This window comes from Ylistrum balloti, unplaced genomic scaffold, assembly GCF_031769215.1.
Source record: "Ylistrum balloti isolate Yb309-2 unplaced genomic scaffold, AGI_CSIRO_Ybal_v1 Utg369656, whole genome shotgun sequence".
Taxonomy (NCBI): Eukaryota; Metazoa; Mollusca; class Bivalvia; order Pectinida; family Pectinidae; genus Ylistrum; species Ylistrum balloti.
The window spans coordinates 1,260,745-1,275,000 of record NW_026781909.1 but is presented as its reverse complement, the minus strand read 5'-3'; the positions used below and the strand labels follow the sequence as shown (position 1 = coordinate 1,275,000).

General features: G+C 41.0%; 1 protein-coding gene across 1 annotated transcript in view; it reads left to right on the top strand.

Annotated features, from left to right (window-relative positions):
* LOC132557649 (urease accessory protein UreG-like) overlaps positions 1-12,783 on the top strand; it is a 13,833-nt gene extending 1,050 nt beyond the window's left edge. The window contains exons 2-6 of the mRNA XM_060222173.1: positions 3,803-3,939; positions 9,758-9,882; positions 10,595-10,691; positions 11,072-11,219; positions 12,082-12,783. Coding sequence (XP_060078156.1) covers positions 3,803-3,939; positions 9,758-9,882; positions 10,595-10,691; positions 11,072-11,219; positions 12,082-12,317 — 743 coding nt within the window. The 3' untranslated portion in view covers positions 12,318-12,783. The remainder of the gene's footprint in view (positions 1-3,802; positions 3,940-9,757; positions 9,883-10,594; positions 10,692-11,071; positions 11,220-12,081) is intronic.
* The last annotated feature ends 1,473 nt before the right edge of the window (positions 12,784-14,256 follow it).

Here is a 14,256-nt window from a genome sequence, read left to right as displayed (position 1 = left end):
GTTAATAATTTCAATTGAATTAAAATAGGTCACTAACCCGTATCTATATACATATACAATTACATTCTGATACACATGATAGATAACGTTAGGTTATATAATTAATTATTTTATTTCCAAATGCAGTACAGCATATAGGATTTACAAATCAGGGTACACAATAATATCAATATAGTTTATGCAACATGACGGTGGAGAACACTACACACAATTAAAACGTAAATAATTTCATCAAGTATTCTGACAGTAGCAATTGTTTCCCAATTAATTTCGATTTGATCTCACAAGTTTTTCTAACTTATGAGATACAAATAATTGTAATCAACTTATTGGATGCAGACAATTTTACGGATTTATAATATAATTATGTAATTTGTAGTTAAATTACAAAAATAGTCATTCCTTACATCATCATCATCATCATCATCATCATCATCATCATCATCATCATCATCATCATCATCATCGATGTCAATTCATCATCATCATCATCATCATCATCATCATCATCATCATCATCATCATCATCATCATCATCATCATCATCATCGATGTCAGTTCATCATCATCATCATCATCATCATCATCATCATCATCATCATCATCATCATCATCGATGTCAATTCATCATCATCTTAATTATCATCATCTTAATTATCATCATCAACAACAACGTCAATTATCACCATCATTGACGTCATTTCATAATATATAATATATTTTTATAATAAGGGTACATCATCTTCTTATACCGGTACCTAACACCTGTGTAAAGGCCTGCCACTAGTTAGACGACGCTGGACACTTAATTACCTGTGTCCACGTGTTCACCCAGGTATGACATGAATTAACATACCAGAAGACATTCTTATACTATATAATTAATTCTATATGCTATTCGCATTTGGAATTAATGAATTAAATAATTGATATTTTATATTTATTTGTAAAGGAAATCGTCCTAATTCTAAGTAAACCATACAATTATTTACAGACTTTTTAACTCCAAGAACAGTTCAACTTCCTTCAAAAAATGCAAATGCACTTTTATATGAACGTCATAGGCCGGGGCGTATAATCTGCTATAACTGTACGAGGCGTGAACCTATTTACGTCAAAATAACCTTTAAATATCCAACACATATTTTACTTATCAATACATTGACCAAAGTTCAATTTTCTGTTCATTGCAATCTGATTCATTATCCGATATAGTGATAAAAACACTACACCTGATGCTGTAGTTTACAAGCCTCTAGTTTCTACCAAAAAGAACTGGTTGGTTGGTCATTAATTCAATGTCGACTGCAATGCCACTAACAGGTACATTTATTCGCTTCCATTTTTCCTTCAGAGTTACTAAGTGACCTGGGACATTTAACGCGTATCTATGACAAACAGATGTAATATAAACGATATAACAAAAGTACACATTTATTTATGTTTCTTTTACACACCTTGAGTCATGCGTTTTTGGAGGAAAAAGTACACAGTATATCAACAAATGAATAGGTACGACTCACCTTACCTTTCCAGAGTACTGGCATAAATTCCTCCTTAATAAGCTGTACTATTTCCAGTTATTTCCTTCAGAAAAATAGTTCACTGGTCAAATTTTAGACAACCTACGACTGGTCACCATTTTGCACATGCTTTACTAGTCAAGCATTTACACGACCAAGATTGAAAAAATATAAACAAATAATAGCCATATGTTATACAGCATTTTTTAAGCGCGTAAGTGACATAGTAAAACTGTATGATATTATAGTTAACAGAAACAATTTTAAACCGATATTTAAATGTTATGATGCTTTCTATTAATTATGAAATGAATATCTAACAATTTAGTCCCTTTTATATATATGTAAATGCTAATTATATATGTAATTGTTTATTTTTATTTTCTTGGTTCTGTTTGTTTGGTTCGTTTTTCTATATAAAAATTATGCTTTTGTTTTAATATTGCCGTAAAATTATGTCTAAAAGACGTGATTCATCTGATGTTCATTCCATATGTAATTTCATGATTTATAAATATAGCTTGAATGTGAAAATTAAAATTTTCAGTGACCGGGTCGTGAAAAGTTTCCTTTTGTTTGTTGAAGTTAGCTCATTTCACACATCAGACTTTTTTTTGCACTGCATATCGCCGAGATGAACCCAGGACGATGATGTATGTTATTTTTCAACTGCATGTTTATTATACAAAAACACTAAATATGTTTAACATCACTGAATAATCTAATCTGCCTATACTTGTTGAAATAAGAGTATAACACAGACACTAATTAAGTATCGATGTCCATTTAACGGTAAAGTGTCGGTAAAATACAGAATCTCGGAAATATGTGTTTGGATGGCCAAACAATGCTTTTTGTACATTCTTCGTTTGGTTATGACGGCAATTAGAATATTTTTCAGTCAACTGTAGGTTAAAATCAGAATATAATATATGTGTTGAGATTGACATTTGTATATATAAGCATATACTTTCCATATTTGGTTATGACAGTAATTATAAGTAAATATTTTTCGTTCAGCAATACAACATGAAAAGTTTGCGAACTTGAAACCAACATTTCAATTTCAGTTCTGTATTTGTTAGCAATCAATTTCAAATTGCGAACATCTCAATAGATAAAACATACCTTGATGATGACCAGAGTTAGATTTAGATATCTAGTGACATCATGTAAAACAGACTATAATAACTAAAGATCAAGGTAAGTATAGGTGGTAAATAGCCAATAATCCAATAATGAAAGACATCTGATAACTTTTGACAAGGGTGAGGTCACATCCAGGCCTGGGTGACTACATATAAAGAAAGAATAACGGTCTTTGTTGGCCCCCAACTCTGCCTTTCAGTTTCCGGACACTTTTCAACTGCCAGAGTTAGGATAAGGCACTATTAGGGCCTGGAGCCATCTTCTAACACTAGTATAATTATACAATCACCGCTACAGACGGTTCCATCCCAGTGATAATCTGTACTGGACGTAAGGTCTTAAATGTGGAGTTTATTTGTGTATTTTCACTCCTTTTCAGCCGTTTGTTTTAACAAATACTTGAAGGGGCGTGTTTACTTGTGTGTGGTGCTTTATTTATGTGTACAGTTTCAGATTATTTTACAAATGTGAATGCTGGGGATGGGGCACAGAGGAGGACATCACATACTTCATGAGGTGTCAGTATGCACCAATGAAAGGGAGTGACAGTAGTAATCCTCTATGGTGCAGTCTGTCTGGGTATCATGGGGATCGTACCGACTGTGTGTAGTGTTGTGTATGTGCCTAAAGTTTTGGAGTTGTCTCCCTTCGACCTTTCTCGGATTCTCTCGGAGAGTCTTTACAATACATTCCGTCGTTGTTCAAAGTCATCGCGCCGACTATACGGAGGTTTTCATGTTAACTTGTAACAGTCATGTTACAACACAAACAAACAATAGAGATGGCCACTGATAGAAAATGGTGGGACTGATTTGATTTTAAATAACTTGGTAGTACTGTTCGAAACATTTCAGCAGAAATTCAGTTTTTACGAAAGCTATGACACGTTTTGCTTTACAGGTCTATTGGTTTAGTTACTATATCACTATTATTGAAATGTTATATTTCATAGTTCATAGGAAAGGTGATGTGTTGTGATAATACATTTGCTGAATTGAAGACGCTAAACTTCGATTTAACCTTAACCTTTCTTACATAATGACGGGAATACCAAGATCTATGTCACATAACCAGGTTGCCGATTATCCAGCAATTATGATGAATTCCGTGAATCACATTTTATGTCACAGCTGGACCAATAATTTCCGGTTCAAACGAGGGACATACACACAGTAGCAACGAACACGGACACACCCATGAAATTATGGACGGGCCGGGAAAGTACACAGATCGCGATGTCCCTTTAACACGCATGGACTGGAAGGAGGTCAGTATGAACAAGGTCAAGGTCTAATCATTAGTAGACAAGTATGGTTGGTGTAGCGCGTAAGTAAATATCGAGCTCATTTGCAGGAAGTCGGGGCTACTTCGTGAGGAAAGTCCTAGCTCCTATGAAAAATGTTGGGTCCAGAGCGCGAGTAAAAGCCTAGCTCGTGTGAAGAATGTTGGGTCCAGAGCGTTGGTAAAGTCCTAGTTCGTGTGAAGAATGTTGGGTCCAGAGCGCGAGTAAAGTCCTAGTTCGTGTGAAGATGTTGGGTCCAGAGCGCAAGTTAAGTCCTAGTTCGTGTGAAACATGTTGGGTCCAGAGTGTGGGTAAAGTCCTAGCTCGTGTTAAGGATGTTGGGTCTAGAGCGTTGGTAAAGGCCTAGCTCTTGTGAAGAATGTTGGGTCCAGAGCGTGAGTAAAGTCCTAGATCGTGTGAAGATGTTGGGTCCAGAGCGCGAGTTAAGTCCTAGTACGTGTGAAACATGTTGGGTCCAGAGTGTGGATAAAGTCCTAGCTCGTGTTAAGGATGTTGGGTCTAGAGCGTTGGTAAAAGCCTAGCTCGTGTGAAGGATGTTGGGTCCAGAGTGTGGGTGAAAGGCTAGATCGTGTGAAACATGTTGGGTCCAGAGCGCGAGTAAAGGTCTAGCTCGTGTGTAGGATGTTGGGCCCAGAGCGTTGGTAAAGGCTTAGCTCGTGTATAGATGTTGGGTCCTGAGCGCGAGTAATGTCCTAGATCGTGTGAAACATGTTGGGTCCAGAGCGCGAGTTAAGTACTAGATCGTGTGAAGGATGTTAGGTCCAGAGCGTGGGTAAAGGGCTCATTCCTGTGAAGGATGTTGGGTCCAGAGCGCGAGTAATGTCCTAGATCGTGTGAAGCATGTTGGGTCCAGAGCGTTGGTAAAGGCTTAGCTCGTGTATAGATGTTGGGTCCTGAGCGCGAGTAAAGTCCTAGATCGTGTGAAGGATGTTGGGTCCAGAGCGTGGGTAAAGGGCTCATTCCTGTGAAGGATGTTGGGTCCAGAGTGTGGGTAAAGTCCTAGCTCGTGTGAAGCATGTTGGGTCCAGAGTGTGGGTAAAAGGCTAGATCGTGTGAAGCATGTTGGGTCCAGAGAGCGAGTAAAGGTCTAGCTCGTGTGTAGGATGTTGGGCCGAGAGCGTTGATAAAGGCTTAGCTCGTGTATAGATGTTGGGTCCTGAGCGCGAGTAAAGTCCAAGATCGTGTGAGCCATGTTGGGTCCAGAGCGTTGGTAAAGGGCTCATTCCTGCGAAGGATGTTGGGTCCAGAGCGTTGGTAAAGGGCTCATTCCTGTGAAGGATGTTGGGTCCAGAGTGTGGGTAAAGTCCTAGCTCGTGTGAAGCATGTTGGGTCCAGAGCGTTGGTAAAGTCCTAGTTCGTGTGAAGCATGTTGGGTCCAGAGCGTTGGTAAAGGGCTCATTCCTGTGAAGGATGTTGGGTCCAGAGTGTGGGTAAAGTCCTAGCTCGTGTGAAGAATGTTGGGTCCAGAGCGTTGGTAAAGTCCTAGTTCGTGTGAAGAATGTTGGGTCCAGAGCGTTGGTAAAGTCCTAGTTCGTGTGAAGGATGTTGGGTCCAGAGTGTGGGTAAAGTCCTAGATCGTGTGAAGGATGTCGGGTCCAGAGCGTGGGTAAAGGGCACATTCCTGTGAAGGATGTTGGGTCCAGAGAGCGAGTAAAGGTCTAGCTCGTGTGTAGGATGTTGGGTCCTGAGCGCAAGTAATGTCCTAGATCGTGTGAAACATGTTGGGTCCAGAGCGCGAGTAAAGTCCTAGTTCGTGTGAAGCATGTTAGGTCCAGAGCGCGAGTTAATTACTAGATCGTGTGAAGCATGTTGGGTCCAGAGCGTGGGTAAAGGGCTCATTCCTGTGAAGGATGTTGGGTCCAGAGTGTGGGTAAAGTCCTAGCTCGTGTGAAGCATGTTGGGTCCAGAGCGTTGGTAAAGGGCTCATTCCTGTGAAGGATGTTGGGTCCAGAGTGTGGTAAAGTCCTAGCTCGTGTGAAGAATGTTGGGTCCAGAGCGTTGGTAAAGTCCTAGTTCGTGTGAAGGATGTTGGGTCCAGAGTGTGGGTAAAGTCCTAGATCGTGTGAAGGATGTCGGGTCCAGAGCGTGGGTAAAGGGCTCATTCCTGTGAAGGATGTTGGGTCCAGAGAGCGAGTAAAGGTCTAGCTCGTGTGTAGGATGTTGGGCCGAGAGCGTTGATAAAGGCTTAGCTCGTGTATAGATGTTGGGTCCTGAGCGCAAGTAATGTCCTAGATCGTGTGAAACATGTTGGGTCCAGAGCGCGAGTTAATTACTAGATCGTGTGAAGGATGTCGGGTCCAGAGCGTGGGTAAAGGGCTCATTCCTGTGAAGGATGTTGGGTCCAGAGCGCGAGTTAAGTCCTAGCTCGTGTGAAACATGTTGGGCCCAGAGCGTTGGTAAAGGCTTAGCTCGTGTATAGATGTTGGGTCCTGAGCGCGAGTAAAGTCCAAGATCGTGTGAGCCATGCTGGGTCCAGAGCGTGGGTAAAGTGCTCATTCCTGCGAAGGATGTTGGGTCCAGAGCGTTGGTAAAGGCTTAGCTCGTGTATAGATGTTGGGTCCTGAGCGCGAGTAAAGTCCAAGATCGTGTGAGCCATGCTGGGTCCAGAGCGTGGGTAAAGTGCTCATTCCTGCGAAGGATGTTGGGTCCAGAGCGTTGGTAAAGGCTTAGCTCGTGTATAGATGTTGGGTCCTGAGCGCGAGTAAAGTCCAAGATCGTGTGAGCCATGTTGGGTCCAGAGCGTGCGTAAAGGGCTCATTCCTGTGAAGGATGTTGGGTCCAGAGTGTGGGTAAAGTCCTAGATCGTGTGAAGGATGTTGGGTCCAGAGCGCGAGTTAAGTCCTAGCTCGTGTGAAGCATGTTGGGTCCAGAGCGTTGGTAAAGGGCTCATTCCTGTGAAGGATGTTGGGTCCAGAGTGTGGGTAAAGTCCTAGCTCGTGTGAAGAATGTTGGGTCCAGAGCGTTCCTAGTTCGTGTGAAGGATGTTGGGTCCAGAGTGTGGGTAAAGTCCTAGATCGTGTGAAGGATGTCGGGTCCAGAGCGTGGGTAAAGGGCTCATTCCTGTGAAGGATGTTGGGTCCATAGCGTTGGTAAAGGGCTCATTCCTGTGAAGGATGTTGGGTCCAGAGCGTTGGTAAAGTCCTAGTTCCTGTGAAGGATGTTGGGTCCATAGCGTTGGTAAAGGGCTCATTCCTGTGAAGGGTGTTGGGTCCAGAGTGTGGGTAAAGTCCTAGCTCGTGTGAAGAATGTTGTGTCCAGAGCGTTGGTAAAGTCCTAGCTCGTGTGAAGAATGTTGTGTCCAGAGCGTTGGTAAAGTCCTAGTTCCTGTGAAGGATGTTGGGTCCATAGCGTTGGTAAAGGGCTCATTCCTGTGAAGGATGTTGGGTCCAGAGTGTGGGTAAAGTCCTAGCTCGTGTGAAGAATGTTGTGTCCAGAGCGTTGGTAAAGTCCTAGTTCGTGTGAAGGATGTTGGGTCCAGAGTGTGGGTAAAGTCCTAGAACGTGTGAATGATGTTGGGTCCAGAGCGCGAGTTAAGTCCTAGCTCGTGTGAAGCATGTTGGGTCCAGAGCGTTGGTAAAGGGCTCATTCCTGTGAAGGATGTTGGGTCCAGAGTGTGGGTAAAGTCCTAGCTCGTGTGAAGCATGTTGGGTCCAGAGCGTTGGTAAAGGGCTCATTCCTGTGAAGGATGTTGGGTCCAGAGTGTGGGTAAAGTCCTAGCTCGTGTGAAGAATGTTGGGTCCAGAGCGTTGGTAAAGTCCTAGTTCGTGTGAAGGATGTTGGGTCCAGAGTGTGGGTAAAGGCTTAGCTCGTGTGAAGCGTGTTGGGTCCAGAGCATTGGTAAAGGGCTGGTTACTGTAAAGGATGTTGTGTCCAGAGCGCGAGTAAAGTCCTAGCTCGGGTGAAGGATGTTGGGTCTACCGTGTGAGTAAGGTCTAGATCGTGTGAAGGATGTTGGGTCTACCGTGTGAGTAAGGTCTAGCTCGTGTTTAGGATGTTGGTTCTACCGGGTGAGTAAGGTCTATCTCGTGTCAAGGATGTTGGTTCTACCGGGTGGGTAAGGTCTAGCTCGTGTTTAGGATGTTGGGGGTCTATCGGGTGAGTAAGGTCTAGCTCGTGTGAAGGAATTTGATTCTACCGTGTGAGTAAGGTCTAGCTCGTGTTTTGGATGTTGGGTTCTATCCGGTGAGTAAGGTCTATCTCGTGTTTAGGATGTTGGGTCCAGCGGGGATGAGTAAGGTCTAGCTCGTGTTTAGGATGTTGGTTCTACCGGGTGGGTAAGGTCTAGCTCGTGTTTAGGATGTTGGGGTCTATCCGGTGAGTATGGTCTATCTCGTGTTTAGGATGTTGGGTCCAGCGGGGATGAGTAAGGTCTAGCTCGTGTTTAGGATGTTGGTTCTACCGGGTGGGTAAGGTCTAGCTCGTGTTTAGGATGTTGGGGTCTATCCGGTGAGTATGGTCTATCTTCTGTGTAGGATGTTGGGTCTAGCGGGGATGAGTAAGGTCTAGCTCGTGTTTAGGATGTTGGTTCTACCGGGTGAGTAAGGTGTAGCTCGTGTTTGGGATGTTGGGTTCTATCCGGTGAGTAAGGTCTAACTCGTGTTTAGGATGTTGGGTCCAGCGGGGATGAGTAAGGTCTAGCTCGTGTTTAGGATTTTGGTTCTACCGGGTGGGTAAGGTCTAGCTCGTGTTTAGGATGTTGGGGTCTATCCGGTGAGTATGGTCTATCTCGTGTGTAGGATGTTGGGTCTAGCGGGGATGAGTAAGGTCTAGCTCGTGTTTAGGATGTTGGTTCTACCGGGTGAGTAAGGTGTAGCTCGTGTTTGGGATGTTGGGTTCTATCCGGTGAGTAAGGTCTATCTCGTGTTTAGGATGTTGGGTCCAGCGGGGATGAGTAAGGTCTAGCTCGTGTTTAGGATGTTGGTTCTACCGGGTGGGTAAAGTCTAGCTCGTGTGTAGGATGTTGGGGTCTCTCCGGTGAGTAAGGTCTATCTCGTGTTTAGGATGTTGGGTCCAGCGGGGATGAGTAAGGTCTAGCTCGTGTGTAGGATATTGGTTCTACCGGGTGGGTAAGGTCTAGCTCGTGTGAAGGATGTTGGGTTCTATCCGGTGAGTAAGGTCTATCTCGTGTTTAGGGTGTTGGGTCCAGCGGGGATGAGTAAGGTCTAACTCGTGTTTAGGATGTTGGTTCTACCGGGTGGGTAAGGTCTAGCTCGTGTGTAGGATGTTGGGTCCAGCGGGGATGAGTAAGGTCTAGCTCGTGTTTAGGATGTTGGTACTACCGGGTGGGTAAGGTCTAGCTCGTGTGTAGGATGTTTGGTTTATCGGATGAGTAAGTTCTAACTCGTATGTGATATTGGACCTAGCCAATAAATCAATTTGTACATATGTTATTTGGTATCTATTTGTTTGGTTTAGATAGTTCGCAAAGGTCTGACTTGTGTGTAAAATGTTTTCAAATAATATATAAGAAGATGTTAATGATTTACAAAATGTACACAGGTGAACAGCTCAAAGTGAATGAATTATAATGCATCATTCAGCTGTTCTGCCCACTAGGACCCTTCCGTAATGACAAGAACTTGAATTTTGAAGCCTTGGGGGCGACTAAAGTCAAAGTTATCGGAAGAATAGTCAAAACCAGATAGGGAGGCGTACCTGCCCGATAATCCAGTATCCACATAGTATGATGGGTATTTACAAGGAATGTGGTGTATTTCATGCTATTTTCTTTATAAATACAGGTACTTTGCTGTCACTAATTGAAAAAATCTACCTTTTACAGAGAGCTTTCACCGTCGGGATAGGCGGGCCCGTGGGGTCAGGAAAAACAGCCCTTGTTCTGGCACTTTGTAAACACCTTCGAGAATCTCACAATATTTGCGTAATTACCAACGACATATTCACCAGGTAGGATGTATTTACTTAAAGTTATGTGTTTGTCTAATGCTTTAGTGTAGAACTGTGACCTGATATTGAACCGGTTTTATCTAAAATCCCGTTAACTCTTCATCAACTACATTGACGTTTTCTACAGAGACATTTGGCCTAAAGTGTTTGTAAGGTAAATGTTAGAGTTAACTGTTCGATATCATCAATGTGCACGACCTTCAACATTATAGAGGTCAATTGTGTTAGAACTAATAAAAAAGGCAAGATTGTTTTGTGCTAATTTGGTAAAAAGAGAAAACTACACATTTAAGTTGCTCTGATAGCAATTTTCTGAAACAAGTAATGATGACCAGGACATTGACCTCACTGCCCTTAAACTCGAACTTGTGACGGTAACATTGACCTTGACCAAATAACCCTTTAGTTATTGTGATGATGTATACTTTGGAAAGTTTGGTTCCCCCGTGGAATTTAAACCTCTAGAGCACTCACACACTCTGTCACGGTTTGATGGACGGAACGGAAATGAGACCTATATACCCCATCCCCCTTTCTGGTATGGGACTAATGATAACCAACCCTCTTTATCCGCATATATTGATGCAAAATGTGTCGGTATCATACCAATTAGGAATTTAAGGACCACAAGGTGAAACAAAAACAGTTTTTAGAAAGAAACATATTTGGTTCTGATTGACCTTATGTTGACCTTGTAAAATATCCTTTATAGAGAGGATTGGGAGTTTCTGGTGAGGAATAAAGCGCTTCCGGAGGATCGCATGCGCGCGGTGGAGACTGGAGGCTGTCCACACGCTGCAATCAGAGAGGTAATACTTGTCTGCTTCAAACGGAAACAATTTCATTGGTCCTTTCGGAGCAAAACACTGGTTGTGCAATTGTATAGAGTTATTACGAAACAGGATTGTTGGTTTATATCAACAAATATGTACAAAACTTTTTTTCTCTTCACAGTTGTTGAAGGTCTGTTATATGTCAAGATAAAGATAAGAATAATTTCTTAAGATATTTAATTTTCCACATTTCGCATTTTTTAAAATTTCTTTTGCTCACCTGGCTGGACGATGTTTCTTTTATCCCCATCACTTGTCTTGGCCGGTTTTTCCCTGTTCATCTCTTCACATCACTTGACGGCTATAGGTATACATTCCCACTCATCTTGTTAAACTTAAAATCACATATATTGCAGGACTATTCATTGAATTTAGAGGAAGTACGACAGCTAACGAAGAAGTTTGCTCCGAGATTGGTTATAGTGGAATCAGGGGGAGATAACCTAGCTGCTAATTTCAGTCGGGAGCTAGCGGACTATATCATATATGTAATCGATGTAGCGGGTAAGTTTCTCCGGCCTCTATTTCATGTTAACGGGGATGACGTAACAGACATTTGTTTTTCCGGCCTCTATTTCATACTCACGGGGATGACGTAACAGACATTTGTTTTTCCGGCCTCTATTTCATACTCACGGGGATGACGTAACAGACGTTTGTTTTTCCGGCCTCTTTCATATTCACGGGGATGACGTAACAGATGTTTGTTTTTCCGGCCTCTATTTCATGTTCACGAGGATGACGTAACAGGTGTTTGTTTTTACAGTCTCTCTTTCATGTTCACAAGGATGACGTAACAGGTGTTTGTTTTTACAGTCTCTCTTTCATGTTCACAAGGATGACGTAACAGACATTTGCTTTAGCTTTTCATTTTTAGATCATTATCGTCATATGGTGTTATTTTCCCCCTTTAAATGATAACTGAATATTTAACCGGAAACATCTTCGGCGGAAGGCCGATCAAATTCTAATAAATAACCTTGACCAACTTGCAAGGTCACATTGGTCAAATGCCTTAATAATTAATGACGTCGTATGCGAAACAAAGAGGCCTGTGGTCATGATGTTTGGGGTGTAATCTACTGGGATGAAGTGTTTTGAGTTGACTTGAAGATTTGGTGAGAGAAAATGAAATGATAAATAAGTAAAGGCTTGGATAATATCGGCAGACTGACTTATTCCAACAGCTTCTAAACCTTTACGTTTTTACATAAACATCTCCACATTATTTCTGGTGTTCCCTGGGCTGGAAAATAATATGGTTATGTCTATGTTTTTGTAACTTGTAAGCAACAGTTTGGAGACCATTTTTAAACTGAGGTAAAATGTATGTTATTCTTGTATATGTTGGTTTGATGAATTGTAGGAGGAGACAAGATCCCCCGGAAAGGAGGGCCTGGGATAACACAAAGTGATCTTCTGGTCATAAACAAGACTGACCTCGCGGAGGCCGTGGGGGCTGACCTCAAGGTGATGGAAAGGGATGCAGCAATGATGCGACAGACCGGGCCGACTCTTTTCACCCAAGCCAAACACAACATCGGAGTACCGGAAATAGCCGAATTCATACTCAAAGCTTCTAACAATATGACCGGGTTATAAGCTTGAACACTGCCTGGATTCTCTGAACGAACCTGACGTCATGAAGGACAAAACTTTACCAAGCAATCCTTTCTAGACGTTTCTTTGATAGGTTAATATTCTTCTTTAGCATAAATTTCATTCTTTTAAATTCCACGGATTCACCATTCCATTAAGCATTTGATCTATCAAAGGTTAAATTGTACATCGTTAATGGCTTGGATGTGTGTTGGGAGGTCATGGATGTTAAATAATCGGTTCAATATTAATCCATATGCTTCTCACAATCGTGAAATGCGACGTACAGTTGGGACACTCATAAAATGTCAGTTTTCCCTGTAACAGCTGTTAGCAGTACAGCAGGACAGTTGGTGACACATACAAAACACCAGTTTGTATTTGTTGGCGACCGTTCTGATGTGTTTATTGATACAGGGAACAGTAAGAATAAATAGAACACGTGTGATATTCAAACAAATCATCCATTGCTATGTGTATTATTATTATTATTATTATTATTATTATTAAAAGAATATTAAATACACCATTTAAAAGTCTAATTGTAAAAGCGTTTTTCTTTAGTTTGTAATAAAACGTATTTTATTAAGTTTTGTCAATTACAAATGTATATTTGTAGATAAAAAGTGATATCGAGGAAGTGATTGGGGAACTTTTTTTTAATATTTATTTTATTTTTCAAAGCATTTTAAGCATACAGATAAACAACCTTGCACACCCCACACATAGCAATTGTACACCTCATGCATCCTGTCATTGTACAGTCATAATCATCATTATAGTCATAATATCTCTTTTTATTTTATCTACCTTACTATTGCATATAAAGCTATAAAAATGGAGTTAATGTTCTGCATGAAGTGTTCATCAGGGTTTGGTATTGATATAAATAAATGATTTAATTGTGAGAACAGGAGAGATTTGATCAGAACTATTTTCCCAATGGGTGTAAGACTTCTTCTACTCCAAGTCTTAATAAGTGTCTTACGCTTAACTAATTTTTTGTCAAAATTAATTTTAGGAATTTCCTGTAGATTCACACTAAAATCTATTCCTAGAAGTGTAAATTTATCCCGTCCCCACTGTAAGTTCAATTCAGGTAAAAAGGTATCACTACTATAAATTTTGTTCCCGATCCAAATAACCTGAGTTTTATCAATATTAAGTTTCAAACCAGATATTTTTGCAAACTTATCCAATTCAACAATAGATTCTTTCAGGGAATTTTCTGAGCCATCTAATATAAGGGTGGTGTCGTCGGCATATTGTGAAATGAGAACTGGACAACTATTAACCTCTATACCCTTAATTCTATTATTATTTCTGAATGTAATACCTAGTATTTCTACACATAGAATAAAAATATACGGAGCTATTGGGTCGCCTTGACGACAGTCTCTTTTGGCATTAACAACAGATGACAGGTTACCCCCCCCCCTCCTGATTTACAGTAGCTGATACATTAGTATGTAAAACCTTAACCCATTTTTGAATATCTGGACCAAAATTAAAATAACTAAATACCTTGTGAACATATTTCCACGAAACCGAATCACAGGCTTTCTCAAAATCTAACATTAAAAGCATTCCCGGAATATTCAAATCTTCAGGAAGTTGCATGATATCATATACCAATCGTGTGTTTTCCCAAACTATCAAATCTATCATTCAACAGTAATTGTGGACGTTACTTTCGTCTTTGAGAACGAAGATTGTGTAGAAATGAATATGGCTCTCGGAACGACCTGGAATGCTTTGATTTCACATGGAATGTTAAAATAATACTCTTGCACATTCATTAAAAGTCTTCCTACCCACCTTTTAAACCTTTAAATGGTTATTCAAATAAGTTTTTTTTTCTTTTTGTTTCTTTATCCCTACAGATGCAATACACAGATCTGAATTATAATATTTGAAAAGAGGACAGAATTAAAAAGATATT